The sequence below is a fragment of the Pimephales promelas genome, chromosome 18, assembly GCF_988280905.1.
Source record: "Pimephales promelas chromosome 18, fPimPro1.hap1.1, whole genome shotgun sequence".
Classification (NCBI taxonomy): Eukaryota; Metazoa; Chordata; class Actinopteri; order Cypriniformes; family Leuciscidae; genus Pimephales; species Pimephales promelas.
In genome coordinates, this window is record NC_142786.1 from 24305793 (window position 1) to 24333293 (window position 27501).

At 38.7% G+C, this 27501-nt stretch overlaps 1 protein-coding gene across 3 annotated transcripts in view; it reads right to left on the reverse strand.

Annotated features, from left to right (window-relative positions):
• phf14 (PHD finger protein 14) overlaps nucleotides 1–27501 on the reverse strand; it is a 91288-nt gene that overhangs the window by 22318 nt on the left and 41469 nt on the right. For 2 of the 3 annotated variants that reach the window (XM_089123219.1, XM_089123218.1), the window contains exons 15-16: nucleotides 19406–19462; nucleotides 19095–19216 (exon numbers count right to left, since the gene is read on the reverse strand). In XM_089123219.1, coding sequence (XP_088979345.1) covers nucleotides 19095–19216; nucleotides 19406–19462 — 179 coding nt within the window. Of the gene's footprint in view, nucleotides 1–15529; nucleotides 17731–19094; nucleotides 19217–19405; nucleotides 19463–27501 lie in introns of those variants that run through there. The other variant, XM_089123220.1, reaches the window with a different exon arrangement.

The window sequence follows — 27501 nt, forward strand, 5'->3', positions numbered from 1 at the left end:
TACTATTTTGAGGCCACAAGTTAGTTCCTATCTTCAGGCCACTAGTTACTATTCTGAGGCCACGAGTTAGTTCCTATCTTGAGGCCATGAGTTAGTTCCTATCTTGAGGTCACGAGTTACTATCTTGAGGCCACAAGTTACTATCTTAAGGCCACGAGTTAGTTCCTATCTTGAGGCCATGAGTTACTATTTTGAGGCCACAAGTTAGTTCCTATCTTCAGGCCACTAGTTACTATTCTGAGGCCACGAGTTAGTTCCTATCTTGAGGCCATGAGTTAGTTCCTATCTTGAGGCCACGAGTTACTATCTTGAGGCCACAAGTTACTATCTTAAGGCCACGAGTTAGTTCCTATCTTTAGGCCACGAGTTAGTTCCTATCTTGAGGCCACGAGTTACTATTTTGAGGCCACGAGTTAGTTCCTATCTTTAGGCCACGAGTTAGTTCCTATCTTGAGGCCACGGGTTACTATTTTGAGGCCACGAGTTAGTTCCTATCTTTAGGCCACGAGTTAGTTCCTATGTTTAGGCCACGAGTTACTAACTTGAGGCCACGAGTTCCTATCTTGAGGTCACAAGTTAGTTCCAATATTTATGGCAACGAGTTACTATTTTGAGGCCACGAGTTAGTTCCTATCTTGAGGCCACGAGTTAGTTCCTATCTTTAGGCCACGAGGTAGTTCCTATCTTGAGGCCACGAGGTAGTTACTATCTTGAGGCCACGAGTTAGTTGCTATCTTGAGGCCATGAGTTAGTTCCTATCTTGAGGCCACGGGTTACTATTTTGAGGCCACGAGTTAGTTCCTATCTTTAGGCCACGAGTTATTTCCTATGTTTAGGCCACGAGTTACTATCTTGAGGCCACGAGTTCCTATCTTGAGGTCACAAGTTAGTTCCGATCTTTAGGCCACGAGTTACTATTTTGAGGCCACGAGTTAGTTCCTATCTTGAGGCCACGAGTTAGTTCCTATCTTTAGGCCACAAGTTACTATCTTGAGGCCACGAGTTAGTTCCTATCTTTAGGCCACGAGTTCCTATCTTGAGGCCACGAATTTGTTCCTATCTTTAGGCCACGAGTTAGTTCCTATCTTGAGGCCACGAGTTACTATAGCCGCTTTCCGACCGGAGTTCCTAGAACCTAACGTTCCTATAACCCTTTTTTTCTTGTGTTCCGACCGGACTAAATTGGGGATTTTTTAGTTCCTCAGACCGTAGTTCCTATAACTCTTTCAGTGCCTAGTCTAGAGCGAGGACTTTTTTAGTTCCCTATAACTAAGTTCCTGTAACTACTTGGTCGGAAAGCGGTTATTCTTGAGGCCACGAGTTGGTTACTATCTTTAGACCACGAGTTAGTTCCTATCTTGAGGCCACGAGTTAATTAATATCTTGAGGCCACGAGTTCCTATCTTGAGGCCACAAGTTACTATCTTGAGGCCACATTTTTTTGACGAAGTGGGATTAGGGGGGGCTCCGTAGTTTTGTACTTTTTATTCATCAGCAAATTACTTTTTATAATTCATTGAAATAAATTAACAATGACAGCTATAAAACAAACAAACAAAAAACTAATACAAATATATTTAATATATCTATATTTATAAGACATTGTAAGAAAAAGTGCATGAAGTTCAGTTCTCATTTAACATTCATAAGGTGCATCTGCTGAAGCCCCACATGCCCTTCACCCTGCAGTCCATGCTCTCCTCTCCTTCCTGTCCATAATTAACTAATTATGTTGTAATCAATATAGTAGATTCTGATTTGGCAATGTAAATCAGATAAAGCCGATAAGAGCCGGGGAGGTCAATAGGCCCAATCCCCATCCTCGTCTCCATTACGAAACAGGGGGCACGGCGGTCTTATCAGCGAGCCCACAGGATGAGGCGATAGAAAAAGACAGGGACAGACGCTATATTTTGTCTGCTAGGTGAACGAGCGGGAACACTGAGACTTTAGCAGAGGCAGAGTTGTTCTTGGTGTCACCGAACCCGATGCTGTGTGACGTGGAAGCCCTTTCAAACTCAGGCCCATCACAGACTTCAAATGCTAATTAAAGGCCTGGACGGTGATGCGGCTCAGTGCTAATGAGCAGAGAGTCTCCCACCGAAGACACATGTACACCTTCTGTCAACACCCAGCGGCTAGAATGGCTAACCTGATCACATTAATGTAGATTTCTGGTCATTAGTACTGTGTCTCATTGAAAGAGTGCAAAAAGGTCAAACGCACAACTGATTTCTGCTTTATTAGCCACATTTATTAAAGAAATATGATGACAGAAACACCAAAAACTAGCACACATTAATGCTCCACACGTTTGCACACCATTAAGAGTTTGATTGAAGATCAAAAAGCTAACAATGACGCCTGCTGCTCATATCCACAGAGTCAAACATTTCACATTTAACACCGCTTCTCATCAAGCAACCAAATAAACTTCTCGAGTCCTAAGGGAGCACTTCAAGGTGCCTTTGCAAAAGGGAATGAGCCAACTCTCACCTGTGGTTACCATGCCAACCCGCTATTTCCCCTGACAGAGTAACAGGGCAGTCAAAGACAAACGCATTTAGGGTATTTATATAGGCCACGTTTACACAGCAGCAGAATACAGTTGTCAACCCTGAGTCCTTAATGCGGTTACGTTAACGCACAGTTTAGCATTTTACGAGAGTGATAACTGCATTCTATAATCGAATTCACACCCATACATTTTCAGAACTCATTTTTTGAAAACTCGCACTGTGTAATCGGAACTGGACTGGACCACTTGTTGCCCGTCACATCAGCGCGAGAGATCCGCTCTGAGTGTCTACTGCGTGTCGGTTAATGAAGATTTGTTGAATAAACTTGCAGCTTGACTGGCCTCGTCATTTCAAAAATGATAAGACTTCCAGTTTTTCAGACATCACCATCTTTGGAATAACTTTGCTCACTGTAGTTATTCTAACTGGTAAGTACGGGGCCACTAAAGGGACAAGAAGTCGGTCAAAAAAAATCCATACCCATGGAAAAAAGTCCAAAACCATTGAGATGGTACATCGACTTACAATAGGTTGAATGACAGCTATGCCATAGCCTGACAGTGTCTGTATCGCTTTTACTGGGACTCTGTAACTCTTTTTTTTTTTTTACCTCTGTATTTTTTCATGGCTGAAGCAGAAAGTAAAACCAAATGTGAAGTGCATCCGAAACAGAACGCGAGGGTCGATCAGTTTACAGTTGGTAATGTGTTGTGTAGCTTTGCACCTCGCCGCATCCAGTGTAGACTGCATTGCTTTCTTTTGAGGGCGCTTAACACACTCAAGCATCCCCGTAGAGCCGGGGCGGGCAGCTCGCACCAGCTTGAGGCGTGAAAGTATACTGATTACTGAGTTTGGTAGGGGCTACATTCTTGCAAGTAAATAATACATGATTAGACGGACAAAATAATCGGCCAGGATAACTATCCAATGTCTGCAGGCTGATAGTCATATTTGTTATTTATTTTTCTGGTGAAAGTGTCTTGCCTCAGGCTATAATGCAAATCGATTTTTCAAATTTGCAGATTCATCTATGGTAGCTTGATATTATAATATTGACGACATGGTTATTATCCAACAAAAAACATTGAATTGAATAAACATATCCATTATGCAAAACAGTAGCCAACAGGCTACAACAGGCTATAAAGACGTTGGCTTGTAAAGGTGAGCTACGCGATCTTTTGTTTTTTGAAAAAAAAAAAAAAAAGCCCATGACTATATTCATGCTGAAATATATGCCAATGTACCTGGGATGAATACATTTCACATACAACACTGGAGTCTGCCCAATATGTGAGAAATCCTTCCTTCTGCAGAGTTCGGGGGTATTAACTACAGTAGTAAAAAATAATACTGTTTCCCAACTGTAGGGGGACCCAGAGAGCAAAATTGCAAAAGTAACAATGCTGCTTTAAGATTTTAATTTTTTTTATTTATTTATTTTTTATTTTTTTGTGTTCACTCGCAAAACTTTTGAGTTCGCAAAGGCAAAGTTTCCAGGGGGAAGGCCATTTTTTTAATTTATTTTTCCAGCACCATGTCCCTTAATGGGCCATCCCGTAGCACATTCATACAGACAGTATTTGAGGCGAGATTAATATTAATATTAATTTATTTTATTAATAAAATAGAGTATAGTTCCCATAGTTCAGTACTGTTTTCATTCAGTATACAATTTAAAAACGATCAGTTGACTAATCAGTGGTTATCAGCTAGTGCGGTCCAACCTAGTTATTGTTATCTGTAAAATCCACTATTGTTTGACTTCTATTCTAATACAGACAGTATTCCAGATGCTACTGTATGTTGCTGTGTGAATGGGGGAATTTTGAGAGTCACACCTGTAAGTACACGCAGTTGTCATTCCCGAGAACTGACAGTGTGAATATAGTATTATTATTATTTTTCCATTTAATCTAATGCTATGTCATCTTTAAATGGGAAAATTATTGGAAAACAGCATTTTCTTGCTCTTTTAAAGAGTTTGGTAAACCATACGTGACATAAACGGCAAATGCAGGTCATTCAAAACTCATGATTATTAGAAAAATAAAGGCTAGCAAATCTTTGTGCATAAAAAGTTTGGGATCAGTAAGACTTTTTTTAAAGAAATGAATACTTTTACTCAGCAAGGATGCTACATAGTAATGCAGTGCATTTAGAAGATTTCAGTTTTTAAAAAAAAATGCTGTTCTTTTGAAGTGTTGAACTCGCTGAACTGGAAACCATGAACTGTATCAATTTTTCCACAAAATATATGAAGCAGCAGAACTGTTTTCAATAATAATAATAATAATGAATGTTTCTTGAACTTCAAATCAGCATATTGGAATGATTTCTGATCATGTGACAAAGACTGGAGTAACGCTGCTGAAAATGACGCTGTAATTCACAAAAATAAATTACGTTTAAAATATATTCCAAAAAGAAAATTTAAAATTTAACAAGACAGTTTTTAGTGTATTTTGGTCAAATACATGCCTCCTTGGTGAGGATAAAAGGCTATTTCAGCTATTTGATGTTGATATATTTTACCAAATTTATGGAGCTTACACTTAAACAAGATTTTAAATGACAAGCATGAGTGTAATTAACATATAACAGCCCAATTTTGCATATTAATATTCAGCTACTTACATTATAACGGCCTATCCCGATGGAAGTGACGATATTAAAAACATTTTAATTCAAATGGTCAGTATACTTGTAAAACATGTAAAATATGGCCTCTTTAACTGCCAGTTATATGGAAATCGTCGTGTTTGACTAAAGTGAATCATATTGACAATATAATTGTGTTACATGAGAAAAATATAAAATGTGTTAATTTTCCTCAACAAACACACACCTCATCCTCATCTATTCAACATCAGCCAATTCACAAGCTCATTTAACCGGTGCATACTGTTTGTGCTTCAGCATGCACGGTTTCTTCCTCTTTCTAATCCATATATTTATTGTGACAGAGCAATGAGAAAACGGCTTGCCCTCAGCAACAGACTGTCAACTCGAAGCTGCCTCCATTACATGATCCTCCACGGAAGAGAGAGAGAGAAAAAAAAACTCCTGCTACAGAAAAATTCACAGAATTTTGCTCTCATCCCATTACACCTTGCAATGACCTCTTTAGTGGAACAGTTAACAAGAGCCAATGCCCTTCTGTTTTATTATTTTGTACATAAAAGAGCTGTTAAATGAGCCAAACAGCTAAACAGCTAGCATGACCTGATCTTGCATGACACTGCATGAAATGTTTGAAAGGTTTTGAGAACTATGTGTAGCGTAATCAGCTATATCTACTAACCTTCTAATGTAATCTAATCTAATTAAAGTACATTATTAGTGTTTTCTCCCATTAGATGAATGTTTTAGGTTCAAAATATGCATGTGGCATTACGTGATAGCACATTAAGTCATTTAGATTTAACCTTAAATAATAAATAAATAAAGCAAAAATGATGCGAGGCACTTGCAATGAAGTAAATGGGGACACATTTTTGGATGATTTAAAAGCAGAAATGAGAAGCTTATAATTTTATAAAAGCATTTTAATTATTCTGTTAAAACATGTATTAATGCTGTAATGCATTGTTACATTGTTGTCAAAACAAAATTACCACAAAATTTACTCACTAAAATCATTTTATCATTAATAAATATGGTTTGCATTGTGTGGCTAAAGTATTGAAACAATGAGTTTTGCGACATTACAGAGTATACGCTTTTATGTTGTCGTGGAAAGTTGTAAAACTTCATATAACACCGAAAATGATAGTGATTTATTTTTCAACACTAGAATCATGTTGACAAATACGGTTTACATCTTGTGGGAATACCATTGAAACATTCACCACATTTATTGTAAATTGTAAAGGCCTGTTTCACACCAAGGACGATAACTATAATGATGACAAAAAAAACGTTTTGTTTTTTTTCTAAACATCGTTCTGACATCATAGTTCACACCACAACGATAACACCAGAGTGAAACAATATAGTTGGAATATATAGTCCATCATATGAAAGATAAAAACATTGACAGCCAATCAGAATCCATCTTGCTTTGAAGAGCTTGAGCATTTAAAGCGACAGACGAAAAACTATATTGTTTTGCTGATGTTAATACTAATATAGTTATTATAGTTATTTTTACAGTTACTATTGATGTAAACTCGCCCTAAAGGCGTTCCTGACTTTTCAAACTCGTTCATCAAAATGAACAAATCTTTTCCCCAGTCAATTCGTTCGTTGAATGAACCAAATGACACGAAAAAAGATTTGTTCATTTTGATGACCGAGTTCGAACAGGAGAGTCACGAACGCGCATCACAGAACAGAGCAAGGCGACCATTTGAGCTTATAAAACATACTTTTTTTTTTAAATGAGTGATCGTTTCGCTTGATAAGACCCTTATTCATCGTCTGGAATCGTTTAAAGCCCTTTGAACAGTTTGCACTGAAACTTTTGGACCTTGAACCATTTGGTTACCAGTAAAGTTCATTATATGGAGAAAAATCCTGAAATGTTTTCATCAAAAACCTTAATTTCTTTTCGACTGAATAAAGAATGACATGGATTTCTTGGATGACATGGGGGTGAGTAAATTATCAGAAAAAGTTTATTTTTTAAAGTGAACTACTCCATTTGAGCTTTTTTCGAGAACAGTGGAAATTAATTTTGGTGCTAATCAACCTTACGCCATGCACAAATGCAGCAAATTAAGCTTAACTTGTATTGAAATCAGAATAATCCATAAAGGAAATCATTAAAGCAACAACAAGTAACAACTATCTTGAAAGTCCAATTCACTGCAATATATCGAGGTGAAAAAACAAACATTAGACAGACAATGAAATCAAAGAGCAAGACAATAACTACAACTGTGAACAAACTCAAGTTTACATTCTTTAGTCTGAGCAGATGCGAGGATGGGTTACTAGTACAAGCTCGCACAGTGGCATGCTCAAACACAACCCCCCACACACACACACATACATATGGAGGGGCTGAGCAGGCATATCTGCACAGGGAAGGGGAATTTAAATCACCTCCAGGCTTCCTCATGAAAAGAAGAAAAATGACCAGGAGTGTGTGTGTGTGTGTGCTGCGCTAATGAGCACACGGCTATTGTTGCGCACAGTTGCCGATTGATTTCATATGAATCCCTCGCTCCGGCAAATAAAGAAGGAGTGAGAGACTCCTCTGGCTTCCGGCGGGGGGGAAAGTTTAGGACCTACGGCAGCCACGGGAGGCTTGCGTTTTATTAGTGGAGCGCGCCCCGATTCGCCATTTACTTCTTTAATTACTTTGCCTTAATGAACCTTTTGTAGCATTTGTTGTGTATCACAGTTTAACATCTTTGAATTAAACACTGCTCAGTGATGCCGACCCGAGCAGACAGAAGGCCCGATGATTATGCTTAATTGGAATTCAAATTGACAATGGCCAATCATCAGGTGGTTCAACAGGAAGTACCCTTTCAAAATGAATATATACCGTCTAAATATACTTTTAATTTCTCTTAATTAAAGAGTTAAATAAAGAAATAAAACGGTACATCAGCCTTCTGACTACTACACAAAAATATTCAGCAACAAGTGTTATCAATAAATAATAAGAAATAATTTTGAATTTCTTAAGGCGAGATACGGCAGGCAAAAAACAGTTTTTTTTTTCCCCCCACTGGTCAATTTTGAGATTTTGGGCTATTTGTATTCAATAACATGTCATCTTTCAGACTTGTGCTGAAAAAAGTGCAAAATACACATTTAGGTCTTTATTTTACTACACTTTGTCTGTTTGCATGTGTAGATTTCACCTAAATTCCTCAAAAGTTGTCGTTATAAATCATCCCGCTGCTCCGTGATCGCGATCCACACCCTGTCATCGCACACACCGTTAGAAAGCTCTCTCTTCTCCACTTCAATGTTGTCGGATCAAAATATGGTCATTTCCTGTTTATGAGCAACCGATCGTGAAAGTATCGAAATACGTGATCCCATAAAAATCTTTAAAGGCCGTTTTCACAAAATGAGTTTTTTCTCACACTTCTACTGACGATTTTCCACTTCTGCACATACATACACCAAACTAGCCGTATTCCTAACTATATTGTGAAGGTTTGTTCAGAGGGATTTGTTGATATATCATTCTTCATAAATCTATGATTTATATGACATTTTATGCCTAAAAATAGGGCGGGAATCAATTTTTTAAGGCTATTAGCAGTAATTTCAGAATTTAGGGTAAGAAAAGGAGATATTAATAATCTCCTCTTAAAATGTTTTTTCATTGAATATATCAACAACATGCAAACATAATTTTGAACCTTGTTTTTTCAATGGTCAGACTCATCACTTCAAAATATATGCAAATGAGTGCATATTTAATTAGATATAGCCTGATTAATTTAAACATAAAATTACAGAAAACGTGCAATTTTTTTCTCCTATTTATGCGAGTAATCAACTGTTAAAGTTTCATGGTGACATCTGTAAGTTAAAATTTTTATCTTATTCACCTGCAGCGTCTCACCTTAGCAGAAAATCTGCATATTTGAATGATTTCTGAAGGATCATGTGACACTGAAGACTGGCTGAAACTTCAGCTTTGCATCACAGGTGTAAATTCTATTGTAAAATATATTAAAAAAGAAAAAAAAATATTTTCAATTAATAATATTTCATAATATTACTGTTTTAGTGTATTTTTGATCAAGTAAATGCAGCCTTGAGCAGAAGAGCCTTTGTAAAAGATTCACTTCTGAACGTTTGTGTGTCCAGTTTAAGGTCATAGGCAGATAAACCACACTTCTGTCATGTTTTTGTGCGATGAAGTTGCCAATTTTGACGCTGGTTTGAACATAAATGGCTAAAAGATTTTAAAAGGTGTCTGCATGAGGTTATCGGAGCTGCTAACACACAAGCTCATTTGCTTTTAAAGGGACAGACACAAAAAAGGCGCATTTTTTGCTCACCCTCAAAAAGTGATCATTTTAACATGCTATAAATAAGGTAACACTTCACTTGAAGGGGTGTGCATAAGACTAACATGACACCTTCATAATCATGACACAACATATGTTATGAATATGAAGGAAGTTTTATGCATGTTTGTGACAACTATCATTAAGTGTCATTCGCTCCGTTATGACATTTTTAATGCAAATATGACATTGTTTGAGATGTCTTTGTTATGACACCTTGACATAAACCAATAAATTACTAAAACAACACTACCTGTCATAAACATGACATAGCAGATTAATTATCAAACTTTTGAAACCACTTAGCTTTGTTGGTTAAAATTACATTAAACTATCAGGTGGTTGGTTTTGACATTGGCTCTCATGAAGCCATTATAACTTTTTAATGACAATTCAATTAGTACCACTGTAGTTGAGGTCACGAAAAATATTCATGACACAGTTATAATGGCCTCATGTCACTCAGTGTCAAAGCCAAACACATGACAGTTTAACTTCATTTTATGTCAAGTTGTCATGACGTTATGGTTTATGTCAAGATGTCATGAAGACATCTCAAACAATGTCATATTTGCATTCAAAATGTCATTATTGAGCGAAAGACACTTAATGACAGTTGTCATAAACAAGCATAAACGCTACTTCATATTCAAGACATATGTCATGGTTATGAAGGTGTCCTGTCAGTCTTATGCACACCCCTTCAAGTCTAACCGAAAATAAAGTATCTGTGGGTTATTTTGAGCTAAAACTTCACATACACACACCAGGGACATCAGAGCCTTATATTACATCTTGTGAAAAGGGCATTTTACGACCCCTTTAAACTCTTCACGAAAGATATGCGCTCTGCCAATAACAGTTCGCCGTTCAACAAGCGAAGAGTTTCTGCGGTGCGAGGTGACGCATCATCCCCGTTCCTCCGCGGTTCCCGTAACACGCAGGCGCCAGCTTCTATCTGCTCCGCGCACTGCCCTTCTGGACCCCGTCACAAAGTCCTTGATGTTATCAAAGCAATTTGGGCCCGCTTTAATCATTGGGAAAATTGAGCTGCTCGTTTCTCTCCTCCCCTCCAACTCTCTCCTCCGATCTCGGACGGAATCCAATCACTCATAAGAGAGTCTATTGATTGATGTAATCTTATTGGGATGTGAGGTGAGGGGAAAAACACGATTGATTGCTTTTGTCTGTGACACATGTTGCTCTCGGCTAGCGATGCGTATCCTCTTTCATCTACTGTTTAATCTCTAAGAGGAGTTCTTAGAGACCCCCTGGCACGCTCAGCCCCCCTCCCACCCGTCGTCTCGCTGGTTTCTCGGCGCAGGGTGAAAGCCCGGTGGCTCTGTTGCTTGATCTTCTTCTCATCCTTCCACTTAGAACTCCATTTCAGCCCCGACGCTCCTTTTAAAGACTGATCCGGTCAGCTGGGTTCAGGGCACAGGGCCTTCGTCTACACAGCCCAGTGATTAGAGAGATAACACATGACAACTCCGATATTTAAAACCATAATGTACAATTAGAAATCTCCCTGGATAAGAGTAAAGAGGATATATTTAAGATAAATTGGCTCCCAAACGCAGTTTTTTTTTTTTTGGTTATTACTGCAATCATCTTGCATTTTAAAGCGACACGAGCAATCACCAACATCAGAGCAATTCTTGGAACACTTAGGCTCGATTGAACATTTCGAGAACAGATAGCAAAGGGGCACAACAGAAAAATCACTATGGAGATTCATATCAGTTCTTATTAAATGATAGTGTTGCCTTATTTTAGAGGGTCAGAGAAAAAAAATCAGACCTAAGGTGTACTGACGTTCAACAGAAGACAAATTGACACAACTGAGTAGAATTTGAGAGGTATGCCAGCTGTCCACCATTTGAGGGAATTTAAAATGTAAAAGTTTGCACTTTCACTTTACAGTTTGTGCACTTACCTAAGAAAGTACTGGTTAATATAAGGTAACTACTATTAAAGTTAGGTTTAGGGTTAGTATCTAGTTATTACTCAGTTGTTATGTTATGTCTACAAACCGAAAGGTTGGTGGTTCAATCCCCGGTTCCACCTGACCAAGAGTTGAGGTGTCCATGAGCACTTTGGTAGTCATTGGGTCTGTAAAAGCGCTACTGTATATAAATGCAGTCCATTTACCATTTATTGCAATTACTATAATAAGTACATATGGGAAGCAGGACTGTAAAATAAAGTGCTACTATAGTAAAATGAAATATAAACAACATAGCAACAAACCAATTAAAAACCTTTTCAGTCTCGGACATTGTGATCCTTATGGCTCGGTCATTCCATCATAATCTATGGTGTCTTTTTTTGTCATTTTTTTCATTCCTCTAGGAAAAAAATAAATAAATTGCACACCCTCTGTAACAAACTGCATGATATCAGGTATCATTCATGTATAGAAACTATGTTGGATGCCCATCTAAGTTATTCTGTTCAAAAGTATGCACACTTTGCAAATGCCACTACATTCATACGCCTCAAAGATCTAACAAAATGTCATTGGAGGACATCTAGAACTAGTTGAAAAGGCAAAGTACAAAACAAGGCAACAAACAAGAAACGTTGCACTATCCGATAAGCTACTGGTAAAATGTCCATTTAATACCAAAATAAAGACAGGATTACTTCCTAAATGTTTGAACATTGTAATTAAAGCTTTTATGTTAAGGGATTAATCTGCATGGTAATTTTGACTGGCCCTTTTGTGGATTAACGTCCTGCGAGTGAGAGCAATTTCCGCAGTGACCCCACAAAAACGCTTGGGTGGCAGAAACGCAAATCTCTTAAACAATACCGACGTGTTTAATAGCAACTACAGATGCTTGCGCAACAAAACTCCAACATCTAAACCTCAAGACGCTTGAACAGTTGCATTATCTCTTCTCTGTGCAGACTAAAAGATTGCATAATATAATTTTGATAGAGCGATAAATTGGCTAATTATTGGATTTACCAGGGTCTGAAGTGTTACCGAGACTAACGCTGCAAGTCTTTGTTCTTCGGTCGGCTCCTCTCACCCTTATGGATGGTACAAACACAGCAAATTTATCACTCGGGTCCAGTGCAATTACTTGGGGAGCCACCACGTGACAGGGATCAATATGGCACAAGATGCTCGGCCATTGACTGCCGCCCATGACAAAGTGCCCCCATGGCTTTTTGTGAATCCCTTCTATTGAGGGAGCAGATTATCAGCCTTTGTGAGCCTCCTTCTATTTGATTTACTGTTGAGGTGGGAATGGTATTATTAAGAGGCCTTTGTTTTACAAGGAGGAGAGACAATGAATGGGCTTACGACTGAAGCCGCTGCGACCGAGCGATGCACTGACAAACTAACTCCTCTTTATTATCTCATTACTACACGGCTCACTCATTCATTTAGTCTCGTACTCAAAGCCAGGCCGGCTGCCGGGGACACTAACTCGGAGCTACCTGCGGGACGCAGTGCGCTTCTCTGAGTGGACAGCAGGGGGCCATGATGTGTCAACTTTTACACAGTAAAGCCTCAGACAGCTGACTGAGGGACAGTTTGGGGGTTTGAATGATCTGGTTTATGGTTAAAAAGAAACATTACAGGTTCCGGTACAAATTAAGCTCAACAGAACATTTGGCATAGGTATAATTGCCACAATAATTATTTGTCTTCTTTTTCTTTAAAATAATCAAAATCCAGTGAGACAATCAGCCACTTTGCAAACATTAAAATACTCAGTTTCAATAGTGGTTACTTTTTTTTTTTTTTAACTAATGACATTGCTTGTGAAATCAGCCAATTACAGTTATATTTAGATGAGTAGATGCACATCAACTTATTTATATTTCAAACTGGTCTTTGTAATCCTATTTTAATTAAATATCACAATAAACGCATTGGTTTGGAGGACACATAGTTTTACAATTTAATGTACTTTGATATTGTACTATTTCTACCTATAGCAGCTAATATATTGGAAGTTTCAAACAGTCACTTTCGCAAAATAATGTGGATGGCCACAATTGATTAACATCATTTTGGTGTAAAAAAAAGCTTCCCATTTTTTTCTTTCGGTGTACATTTATTTCCAAAAAATGTATTTCCAAGTGCAAATTGCAACAGTTCAAGTAATGCACAGGTTAACAAAATAATTAATGTGGTAATCAACATTATGCCAAATGCTGTTCATTGAACATATTAAACCCATAATATTCCTTTAAACCATTTAAAATGCTGTTCATTCTGGATCTGGAAGGGAAGTTTGGCTGTTTTTGCCACAGCGTCCTACGGCACCTTGGCTCTGGACCATTTCCAGACAAGTCTCATTTGGCAGCAATGCAGTTCACCAGCTTCTACCATGCTTTTGCTAATTAGCTAGGCACCTCTGGGCTACGCAAGTCATCTAGCGAATGCACAAAGAGGGGGAGGCGCTCGATCCATACTGTATACGCTGCAGTGAACTGGGAGGGGGATAAAAGACACAGTAGAAGCCATAGCGTAATAGATTTTAGCTGCTTGGCCGGTCTTCCCACACTCTGCAGTCCTACAGCTTTGGTTTTCTGTTTTAATAGTGGTGGGGAGTGCAAAGGGGGGAAAAAAAAGGGGTGAAGTCAGCAAAAACAAAATGCCGCCATTAAATCATCTCCCTGGATCCCGTGTCAGGTCTGTAATAGGAAAGGCGCTCATCATCGGAAAGGTTACCGCTCTTCCAGAACATCCTCCACCCCCTTCTTTCTGCACCCCGGGTTCAAACCGGAACCACTCGTCCCACCGGATTCCTCGTACCAGACCACTGGACTGAGTATGAGGGATTGGGGTGCTCAGGTTTTGGTCATGCCAAACTGATTCTATCTCTCCGGTCTACAATAAGAGGCTCAGAGCTTTGATGGGCACGGGCCACAGAGATGTAGCTTGTTCCCGCCACCGCCACCGTTGTAGAAGCACAAATGCGATTCACTTACTAGCAGACACACTGGGCTTTTTGTTATGCCGTTAACTAGATTTCCCCATGAAAGCCTCGCTTCTCTCTCCCTTCCTCTCACTCTTTGTAGAGCTGGGCTTTGGCACGGGGAAGAGAGAAGGCTGGTGGAAATGAGGGAGAGAGACAGGAAGAGTGCGTAAGGGTGAGCTGATGAGATGTGCTAAACGCGAAAACAGGGATGGAGTGAAGGAAAAACATTTTGAGAAAACAGCGGGAGAGAGAGTATTAACTGAGATGCGTTACAGCCACCGCATGTCTGCCGTGACAAAGTGCCACAAATTGGCGGTCCCTATAAGCAAACAACGTCATGTCATAAATGATACGAAACCATTAGGAATCACAGCAACGACGATTATTAGCTTCTCTTCCATTTTCTCGGAATTAATGTTTTGGTAGGAACGAACGTTTGCATAGTATGTTACTCCGGAATCAGCCAGCTTGAAGGGCGTCTATATTCCGATTGGTTACTGGCGTTTTGCCGCTGCTTGCCGCTGAACCGCGTCACAGCCCATTACCATAAAGTTAAGCTTCTTTCAACTTTCCGATTGACGCTCCAAACGCTCCAAACGCCCAAAACGCGACGCCGATGGATTTGCAGCTGAAAAAAAGCCAGCTTCCATTGAAAATGAATGACTTCCAGCCGCCTTGGAAGCTCAAGTCGTCAACGGTGTGAACGTACAGTTATAAGTTGGCATACATGGCAAATTGTAATTGTCTTGTTTTCTTGCTATTGTTATACTGTATATAATATATATCCAAGAGAAACAAGACAAACTGTGGGAATGACCTTAATTTTGTTCAACAAGAATTGGTTGGATTGTTGTTGGAGGGGAAGGATTATTGCCCAGCACTCATGCCAGTGAATATGCAATTAAGAAAGAGATGTTGCGAAGGGAAGGGGAAAATTAATGATTTCATGGTGACTTTAAACATTATTTTCCTTTCAAATTGGTGGGAACTGAGCCAGAGTTGATGCCAATGGCTGGCAGAACCTGCGCAATCCATTAGCGGGACTTACTGAGACTCATTGATCATTCTGACAATGATATGAAAAAAGTCAAAAGTTTATTAAGGCATGATGCATGATGCAATGCCACTGTCCTAAGACCACACTCACGAGAAATGACGCATGGCAACAAAAACACTGCATATACACACAGGATGTAAACACTCAACAATGCAATCTAATTTCAAGTCACATTGACACATTACCTATGGAGAATACGTAAGGAATAAATTACTGTCAGATACATTACATAAAAATACAAAAACATCAAGAACAAAAAAATTCAAGTACTAGTAATAAACATTTCAATTTCAAAACATTGCAGATTGAACAAAAAATGCAGATCCCCCCTCCCCCCCACAAAAAAAATAAAAAAATTGCTCAATACTTTACTAAACTGACATGACATGACTTAACAGGCGACCTGTAATCTAAAAGGCTCCATCTTGCAGCATTATCTGAGCAAAGCAGATGCAGTATGTGCCTCGACAAATACTTGCACACGCAGTTTGCTGTGAGCTAGGTAAGACAGCTGTAGTGGAAAGAGATAAAGCTCTGGCTGAAGATACAGTGGGGTCAGAGGTTAAAGGGCAGCTGAAGTCATCCAGAGACAGAAAGATATGTAAATCCCACAGAAGGAAATGTCGTGTCTGGTCCAGCGTGAGTAAGCAGATTGAGAGGGCATGAGGGACAAAGCTTTTCCCAATGGCATGAGGGAACTGTCAGAGTGGGAACTTTGGGACTCGGATTTCAGCTGCCAGGCCTGCCGTGGAATTAGGTAGCTAGACTTTCATTAGTGCAATACTGGAACACGAGGAAGCGTTTTTTTTGTTTGTTTTTTTTTCAGCAGGTTGGGATTTCTTTTAGCCATTGCAAAACATAAACAGGATGACTGTCCGCCAAGCAGATGCAAGCCAAAATACCAACACATACTACATTCACAACTAATTACTGTTACTTTAAGAATTTTACCATTCCACAACTCATTATTATTGGGTGATCAAGAGTATTTGTAGGTCATATTTCACCCCAAATTCAAAAGAAAACTGGCAAACTTAAGCAAAACAATGAAACCAATTTATATGTATTTTTTTTTCTGTGAATATTTTTGATAAGAATTTGGCACATTCCTTTCAACTATCATCAATGTAATAAGTTAAATCGTAAAGAATGAATACATAATAAAATAAAAAAAATGAACTGTAAAAAAAGTATTGTGCTGCATACTACAGTAAAGAATTATCAAAAGAGAATTAAAAAAAATAATAAATAATAATAAAAATGTAAGTAAAAAGAATAGACAAATTTCCAGAAGCATTACGAAAATGAAAAGCGGACTGGGAAAGGTGCTGAATTTTCATAAAATGGTCCTAAACCTTCATTTTCTTCACATAAAATATAATTTCCTTCTTTTGTGGTGAAATACGTCCGGATATGTTTTTTTGTAAGTTCAACCCTATCACTGATTTGATACTAAGGAAGACTACACGTTTAAGTACAAATATTACCATATTGAGTAATACAACACTTTAAAAAAAAAAAAAAAAAAAAAAAAAAACTCTACTGATTCTACTGTCTAATCACTTTGAACCATATAATTCAGCACAGGCAAAAGTAATGAAACAAAAGCATTAAGAGCATTCACAATAAAAAGCAAGACAGAAGACACAATTAGCTTTCAGAAGCACATTTAACTCGTCAACACAGCTGATTGGGTCTTGCTGAGGTGTGCGTTGCTGTAGAGCCAATGTGAAAGTAAGCGAGAAAAAGAAAGTCCAGGAGGCCTGAAGAAGGCCAGATGACAGCAAATCGCTTGGAAAGATGGTGAAAATGCCAAGAACCTGGCTTAATCCACAGAGCAAAAGGCCCAAAACCAGTGTCACTGTTCATGTATTCCACAAAGAACGGCCCTATGGGTGAGTATGTGCCTCCAAACTGGCTAACTGAGTATTCTGTCCATATATAGTCCATATAAAGTCCTTTTATAGTGCAAACTCAACCATTTTTATGTTAGTCCACATACGATAGTCTTTTCGTTCTTTCAGAAAATTTTCGCCAGACCGTCGTTTAACCATGATAACGTCCATGGCACTGTCCATTTTGGGCAGAAGGGACGGTCATCCGCGACTCCTCCCCGACCCCAACGCCGCTCTTCAAACGAGTTAATTTGCCTCTCTCTCTCTCCCTGTCTCTCTCTCATCTGTCCTTTTCTAGGGGAGGAGGTGGTGCCCGGCTCTCACAACCTGTTCAATGCAAAGATAGAAAGAGTCAGGGCAACACACCTCACACCATAGCCGAGGCCAAGCAGCAGCTAATTCCAACTAGCCGCTTTGCACGACAATACAAAATAGTAGTGGGCGATATGATCAAAATCTTATTTCACGAACGGATCACGATATACATCACGTCATATTAATTATTATTTTATTTTTAGTTATTAAAAATAAGAACAAAGAAGCACAATTCAAACTATAGGACAAATAAAATAGAAAAAAAAATTGATTTATTCAGCTACAGTTGGTTTATTTAACATGCAGAAATAAAACACTACTATAGAAATGCATATAATCAAATGTAAAAAAAAGCATATTCTTTAATAATCTAAACTGATTGTTAAAGCTACAAAAGTTATTCAGTGAAGAGCAGTGAGTGAGTTTCTGTTTGTCTTTTGTGGTTTGATTAACGATATTGGGCTGCTGTCACTTTAAGACCGAATGTACTGACACACACAACTGTTTTCGTTCAGAGATAAAATATAAGTGACTATTTTAATGTGAGTACACCACACAATGGGGATTTTGACAAAAAAATGGAGCTGAATACGGGATGTCATGGCGGCTTCCATTAAATTTCTAATTCATGCATGTTTCTGTATCACTGTAAAGTGTCAATAACTTTAAGTAATACTGTGCTATTCAAATACATTTAGATACTGCAACGTAAAAGATAAAACAATTGACGCTTTATATCATAGTCATGATGTATATCATTATACCGGCCAGCTCTATTACAAAACATTGCATCTCCCCTAATCTGCATTGTAAAAACATTTGAAATACTACTACTAACCTGACAGGCCACTCTCCAATTACCCCAAAACAGCTTTATGTCAAATCATGATGGGACGGAAGAGGCGACTGTTTGTCACTTCTATTATGTGAGCTTCAATTAAAAGTTTCTTAGTCATGCTTGCATATAATTGAGCAAAAACATAACAATGTTACGGCATTGAAAAGCATGACGAGGTGGCGTTAAAGGAAGAACAAAAAAAAAAAAAAAAAAAGTATAATTGATCTGGATCTGACTGTTACGTTAAAATAATCCTGTTTGAAGGAACCGCAACCTCATACCAGGGGCCAAGTGGTGACAGTAAATCAGACAGCTCATTACTGCCAAACCAAGTGAGCAAATACATGTGGCAGCCAAATAGAGAGGGCCCCGTGGAGCCGGCGCAACCTCCCACTCACACATGCATGGCAGAGTCCTTATAATGAAGCCTGAACTTTAATCACGAAGCGAATATAACCCCCACCTCTTCCCCGCCAGATCAAACATGCTCTCGCGCGCGCAGATGCTTCAGAGACGCGCAGCGCACAAGCTTACCCACCTCACTAGGTTTTCATTGTCGCCCGGGCTCTTGCAGGTGGTGCACTCGGTCCGTGTGTCATCGGCTTTGGGCTTTTTCTGCAGAGTCGAATGCCTCTGTCTGCGCTCCCGCGGTGATGGTTCCTATGGAAACGGAAGCTATTAGAGGAAACCGCCGAGTGTGTTTGAATGAAGATGGTAGGTGGAGAGGGCTGAGATTGCTGTGTAAACATACACAAGCTGTCTTCCTTCATAACGCTCTCTAAATATTAGAGGTAGATGGGGGAGATAGACAGTCTTAAAGAAGTGCGGAGTGAGGAAGGGAAAGCTCACCTCGATCTTATCCTCCTCGTAAATGGACGTTCTCTTCCTCTTCTGGCCTCTGGTTCTCTGGTCAAAGGGAACATGATTTTTGGTCATACTACGGTACACTGAACTTTTTCGAAAGGACAACGTAACAGTTTAAGTGTAAGATTACTGTATTTAAAATGATTTAAGATTATTAAAATGAACCAAGGATTTAAATTATTAAGATTTGCTTTACGAATTCTCTCTGAATGAAATATCACTTGAAATATCACTGAGAATCAAGCCACACACCGGAGGAAAACTAATGCAAAGATTACGAAATCCTGAAATACACAAGGTAAACAATTCATGCCATGTCACTTGTTATTTTTCCCTGCTGACACGACGTCAATTCAGACTGTTCACGTTCAGAAAATACCGATCAACTTCAAGCTCAAAAATAGTATCCTACTACATTGACTGTGTATGGGCTATATAGTAGTAAAAAAAGGTTAAAACAATGTAGAATTTATAATAATTTAGAAATGAAATAAACAGGTCAGCAAGTGATGTAATAGTCAAGTTATTTTCTAAAAGAACAACAATGTTACTGAGTAACTGTGCAGTGTGTCAATAATAGAAATAAGAAGTCCATCCGTTAAAAGTGCTATGCGACACACTTAGCATACAGCATAGACGTCTTCGCTAATTACAATGAGAATCATTTCGTTTTTCATTTCCACAATGTGTTGCCTAATAGAGTGGTGCAGGTATGAGAAATTAGTAGGCCAAAAAACGGATACAAGTTAGCTTTTTACCACTTTCCATCGTCCTGAAGTCAATGTGTTTTTGGTTAAATGACTGAAATAAGGTTTATGGTCAACACAAGCTCAAGATACTTTCACGTTTTATTCTATGACTTAAAACGCATCAGTATTACCCCACTAAATGGGACTACAGAGGATGTCGAGGATATTAAAAGTCATCTTTTTTTTTTTTTTTTAGATAAAAACTGAAAGCGTTGTTGGAAGTGGTGACGTTGAAGTCGTGTGACCGTGGATTATTCATTTATAGCCTACCTTTAACTTTTCACTTTTGGCGACTACATTTAGGCTTCTTTAAAAAAATTAATTAAAGTTGTGTTCATCTGTGTAAATTATCTTGATGGACAAAATGTGTAGCTAACTTTTTGATCAGAGAGCTTTTTTTTTTATTGTTGAGGGAACCAGTGTGGTGCTAACTGTCGGTTGGCCTACAAATCATACCTGCACCACTCCATAAACAATTTAAATGTAAACAAATGAATAAATGAGGCTGAGCAGTTAATCAAAATAAAACTGAAATAGCAATACATCTTGTGAAAGAAGTATATATTATTCAAAACTGTTTCACCTCCTGAGGTGAAAATCAAAATTTGAATGTTTATACACTCACCTAAAGGATTATTAGGAACACCATACTACCACTTTCGCCCATTAGAACTGCCTTAATTTTACATGGCGTTGATTCAATAAGGTGCTGAAAGCATTCTTTAGAAATGTTGGCCCATATTGATAGGATAGCATCTTGCAGTTGATGGAGATTTGTAGGATGCACATCCTGGGCACGAAGCTCCCGTTCCAACACATCCCACAGATGCTCTATTGGGTTGAGATCTGGTGACTGTGGGGGCCATTTTAGTACAGTAAACTCATTGTCATGTCATAAAGGGATGGACATGGTCAGAAACAATGCTCAGGTAAGCCGTGGCATTTAAACAATGCCCAATTGGCACTAAGGGGCCTAAAGTGTACCAAGAAAACACCCATTACACCATTACACCACCAGCAACCTGCACAGTGGTAACAAGGCATGATGGATCCATGTTCTCATTCTGTTTACGCCAAATTCTGACTCTACCATCTGAATGTCTCAACAGAAATCGAGACTCATCAGACCAGACAACATTTTTCCAGTCTTCAATGGTCCAATTTTAGTGAGGTCTTGCAAATTTTAGCCTCTTTTTCCTATTTGTAGTGGAGATGAGTGGTACCCGGTGGGGTCTTCTGCTGTTGTAGCCCATCCGCCTCAAGGTTGTGCGTGTTGTGGCTTCACAAATGCTATGCTGCATCGGCCCATTCTCCTCTGACCTCTTGCATCAATGAGGCATTTTCACCCACAGGACTGCTGCATACTGGATGTTTTTCCCTTTTCACACCATTCTTTGTAAACCCTAGAAATGGTTGTGCGTGAAAATCCCAGTAACTGAGCAGATTGTGAAACACTCAGACCGGCCCGTCTGGCACCAACAACCATGCCACGCTCAAAATTGTTTAAATGACCTTTCTTTCCCATTCTGACATGCAATTTGGAGTTCATGAGATTGTCTTGACCAGGACCACACCCCTAAATGGATTTAAGAAACTGCCATGTGATTGGTTGATTATATAATTGGATTAATGAGAAATTGAACAGGTGTTCCTAATAATCCTTTAGGTGAGTTTATGTCTATGGTGCTTTTAATATGTTGTGTTTAAGACAAACTATGCAAATTTATCAGTCAACTCCATTGCGGAGTATATCCTCCTTAAAAACTGCATTGTCCTAAAGACAATCTCAAAAACGCAGTTTGAAACTGCCCCAACCATCTACCATCACAAATATACAACCAATCCAGTCAAGGCTAGTGGTGGGCTTTTTCATTCTTTCTAGCGATGCTAATTTTAGAAGACGACAGTCTGACTCTGAGATGGTGAACGTGAACATGGTTTGTAACATTTGCAACACATTATTAACTGTTTGATAATGTAGTCAAGCCAAGGGCTAAAATCATATCAATTAACAATGTGTGTCGACTTTAACTCAAAGTCTGAATGGATTATATATAGCCTAGAAAGTGTGCAAAGTCAGTTCCCTTCACAATCACTAAAAGCTGCCATCATAGTTCGCGATCTCACAAAGTTCCATTATAATCAAAAAAGCTGTCTACAATGAATCTCTTATCTCTGCGCTCAAGATATCATCAAACATGTCTATGATTGGCTACATTATTCACAACAACAAAAACATGTTGAAAATAGAAACATTTGACTGGACCCAATAGGTTTCATCACTATGATATTATTACAGTATCAATTGAAGATGCTCTTACTTTCGTTTGTGGGTTCTTAACACCCTCAAGCACCCCCGTAGAACTGGGTCTGCCTTTAAGTTGCTCTTCCTCTTCTTCTGAATTTGTTTTTGGTTCAAAAACAAATGGGTGAAATAAAACAATATTTCCACTTGCCATCTTGTAGCATTTACTACAGCTGACAGTGGATCAGGTAGTCCGAGCTGGCGTGAATGGGAGGAGGTGGGGAATAATTACATTCAAGCAATTTTAAGGCATGAAGAAATTGCTTTCACAGGAAAATAAAAAATGTTTAAATATGTCAATTTGATTATCAAAGTTGAGTTTTAAGGGATAAAATCATTGATTGTAATGGGACTTGAAACAAATAAACGTCTGTTGTGGTGCCTGTGTTTTATTAATACTACGAATTCTGACATTTTAATTCTACTAATTTCATGTACTCAGGGAGGAGGCATATTTGGATGCAGGTAGTGAAGCCAAAACAGAGACTGAAATAAGCTTTCCTTAACTTTGCACTTCAGGGCTTCATTACCCCCCAAAAAATTGAAAAATAAAAAAAAAAGTATAAAAGTTAAAAGCAAAATGAGATTTGAAAAGCCGCTCAGTTGGATTGTAATGTGTTGTTCAAGCCATGTGGCAGTAAGCTGAACAGAACAAAGTTTAACGCTCTCCATGAGTAAACAGCTCACGCAGAGCAGCTGGTGACTCGCGGCTCACTATAGCTTCTACAGATGTCAAACAGTGGTGCTCCTCTCTAATCCAAATCTCTCATTCAGTCCGGCTCCCCCTCGTATGACAGAGAGAGATTCAATCCCTTTGTTTAGAGCCCAGACCACAGCCCTAACCGATGCCCCTCTCTATCCAGATATAAGGCTATATATCCGCAATTGGGTCAACCCTTGCTGTTTAAATTGGATTTTTGTGTGTGCAATGAACCAAGATGGAATATCCAGACTCATATTCCACAGTGCGCTCTTGTGTTCGCCTAGAGACACTTTTTGCACTCACGTTTTTCTTGTCTACCATCGTTGGATCAACACTTCATCTCCATCAGAGGCTGATGAACACGAGAAAAAAAAAAAAAAAACAGCAGCACTGCACGAATCAAATCAAACATCTCCACCTTAATAGGAACGGGCGTACGAGTGTGCCAAGCTGGGGCTTTTTAAAAAGGGAAGAAAAAACGACAACATATTTAAACAGATTGTGAAAACAATTCCATCTGTCGCCTTTGGCTTGCCACCACACAGCAGATGGAACACTTATCATTATAAATGCTAACTGCTTCCACACTGCCAATTGGCACTTAAATGCCACTGCCATTTCTCCCTCGATGGTGGCACCAAACAAAGGCACTCATTTATTTCATTATTCCTTCATTACGGCAGGCTCGATTAAGGTAATCTATAAAAGGCTAGATCAGTGGTCCTCTGCGTCGAGAGCCTCTACGTAACGGTAAAGCATTGTAGACGTGGAGATGGGCTGACTAAACAACAATCTACACTTGGAAGAGTCAAGATGACTCTGTGAAAAAAGAAAATACTTTTTAATTAAACACCTCACAATGATGCATCTTTAAAAAGAAGACATTGAATCAATTTTCACAAGATTGGAAAAACTACTGGTGCATACAAAGGCAAGTGGTAATTTAAAGAAGACTGGGCTAATGGCTTACAATCCAGGACAAACACGTTAACTAATCAAAAAATGTATTTGATTATAAAAAAAAAAAAAAAAAGTTTGCTACAAAGTTCACAAACTTATAGGACCTTTTGGTCGCAAAAATAATTAATAAATTATCAAATTAAAATGGTATAAATAATTGCACTAGATTCACTAGATTGTATTGCAGTGGTGCCTGACCCATGGAACACAATGCTTCTTGTTGAGAGTGGTTGCCGGGGCATTGCAATATGGTTTCTAGGGTGTTTTGGATGGTTGCTAGGTGGTTACTTAATAGGCCAAGTCTAAAGAGCTTAACTCTAAGGGTCTATGATATTCTGGCCTCAATTAAAGGAGTAGTTCACTTTAAAAAAAAAAAAAAAAAAAAAAAAACTTTTGCTGATAATTTACTCACCCCCATGTCATCCAAGATGTCTATGTCTTTCTTCAGTCGAAAATAACTCTCCTGTTCGAACTCGTTCATCAAAATGAACAAATCTTTTTTTTTTTTTTTTCCCCAAATCATTTCGTTCGTTGAATGAACGAAATAACTCAAAAAAAAAGATTTGTTCATTTTGATGATTCGATCCTCAGGATCAGAGTTACGAATGTGCATCACAGAACAGAGCAAGGCAAGCATTTGTGCTTATTTGTGCATTAAACTTTATTTATTTTTTAAATGACCGATCGTTTTGCTAGATAAGACCCTTATTCATCATCTGGTAGCGTTTAAAGCCCTTTGAAGCTGCACTGAAGCTGTCAATTGGAACTTGAAACGTTGGGGTCCATTATATGGAGAAAAATCCTGGACTGTTTTCATCAAAAACCTTAATTTCTTTTCGACTGAAGAAAGAAAGACATAAACATCTTGAATGACATGTGGGGTGAGTTTTTTTTTTTTTTTTTTAACTTGAACTAATCCTTTAAAGTAAGTCAAAACCTCTTTGGTTCTTGTGGAAGAGTATGATTGAGCGTGTAAGAGCAACTAATGTGTGAGTTGATGAATATTTATGTGAATAAAAGCCTATATTCAATCTGTTCATCATATAAATTAATTGTGTCTCTTCAGAAAATGTGGATGAAAATGTGGTGAAAAGTGACCCAAGCTTTATCAAACACTAATTATACATCGCAACATTTCCAATTCCCTCAGTCTATCGAATGATGCAGAAATCTAGTCCAATAAAGACTCACAACAAAATCTCAGTGTGCACCAGTCATGAGAGCCATTTCAGTTGTGCAGGAGGGCCGGTATTCAATGGCCCTGGAGAAGTGTGGGACATTAGCGAAGCCGAACACCACTGACTCCTGAACGGAAGGAATAGCGGGGGGTCGATTAGCTTGCCATGATAAATCAGAACACAGCTTTACAAAGGATTGCCACCACCACACCGGCTGGTTAAAGGCATTAAAAATGCAAAGCAGGACTCTTTTCAGCTGCTGCCACACTCTGGAGTGCAAGTGAAGATAAATTCTGCAATGAAGCATCTTTCTCTGGTGGAGTTTAGCCGGGGCTACAGAAGAGAGAGAAAAATAAAAGCCTTTTAATCCAGCTGCTCTCCACTGAAGCCTTCGCCTCACTTCTGGGCACGCGTCTCAGAGACTAAAGGGAAAACGCATTAACCCTGCCTGGCATACGCAAGCACACACTCACACACGTGAATACAGCAAACGAAAACAACGTCTGGAAGTCATTCCTTTTACCTTCATGTGAGCTACTTTGACAGCCATCAGCCAAGGCGAGCGGCTGAAGAAGCCATCTAAAATTGCGTTTTACTTTCTAATTCGATTTAAAAGCTGGCAGGGAGAGGTTTATTGACTAATCTTTAAAACAAAAGGTTGAAAAAGACAAAATGAAGGAGGGCTGGAGAGCTTGTCGTTTCTCCGATGGATATCTTTTGTCATCCTTAAGGGAGCCGGGCTGCCGGAGCACTATCGCAGGATCAGAGAATGCTGGACAGTGATAAGTGGAAGCCATGGAGAGCCTGAAAGACAAGCCCTATCTCAAGTCTGAGAAAATACACACACACACACACACACACACACCTACCCTCACACTTCAAAGCATTGCTCAGCTTCTACAGCTAGAAGTAGTGCATGCACAAGCCTGATCATTCAATAGACAGCAAAATAATCGCTCTGTTCCAATCCATAGTGAGCTGCCTACAAAGGCAGCATTTTAAGGAATCATAGGCAAGCTACATATTTGGCAAATAAGGTCCATTGTTTATTGTCAATAGTGTAGTGTTGTGTGAGGAACAGCTCACAGTGAAATCACTTTCAAACCAAACAGCTTTCTGTTATTCAAAGCGTTGAATCCAGAAGACCAAGTTCAACTCATTACGAAATCTCGGTGGGTACATTTTTCGATCTTACACTACATTCCTAGTCGCATTCTTATTGAAATGACTAGATTTCACCAAACAACTGTAAATGTGACCAAAATTTAAAGGGTAGTTCTAGAAAATTCTGTCATCAATGGGCCTCTCACAACTTCCGTATTTGTGACTGGAAAATACGCAATTGTCATGGTAATCTTCTTCCGCTCCGGTCAGAACAAATAGCGCAAGCAACTAGTTTTTTTTTTTTTTTTTTTTTTTTTGTTATTTCCAAAAGCAGCCATATCTGTCGTTTTCATTCCTTCCCTCAGTTCCTTGTTGATGAAGTTCGACAGAAATGGATTCAGGCTATCCGGCGGGATGTTATTGATCCTGTGATCTTTTCTACTTCTCATGTCCCCATTAACTAACCCGCCATTGTTTATGTTTATTATTTATGTATTATGATTTGTGTATAATGAAGTAGTATGTCAAGCAAGCAAGCTTAAATTCCAGGACCATATTGCATTTTCTGACATAATGCAGCTGCTGTTATCAGTGTACAGTATGGGTTTAACACAGTTTCCACATGTAGGCTACACCTAAATACAAGATTGAGTAAACTAAGTCTTGTGAATAGATAAACGGTTGTTCATTATATTGATAAAACAATAACTTTAAGAAAAACATTTATTCAGTTATATTTAATGTTTAATAAGGAGAAAACCGTATCTAAAAAGCTAACAAGCTCTACTATTAAAAAGCTAATAATAGTAGAATAGAATAGAATAATAATAAAAACATTCAAAAACGTTTTGTAAGAGCTGTGTTTGGGGAGGTTCTGCTCGACTCTCTTCATCGCCGCTTTCTGGGTCTGATTCTGGCTTAAACTGACCAGCAGTATCGGCACACCATTATTTACATTCGACATGAACTCATGCAACTTTCGCCCATAAAGGTAATGGGTGTGAAGTATCCAGACAACGTGTACTACTGAGTTTAGCCAATCACAACACACCGTCCCAAACTAACCGATCTGAGCCCATTGC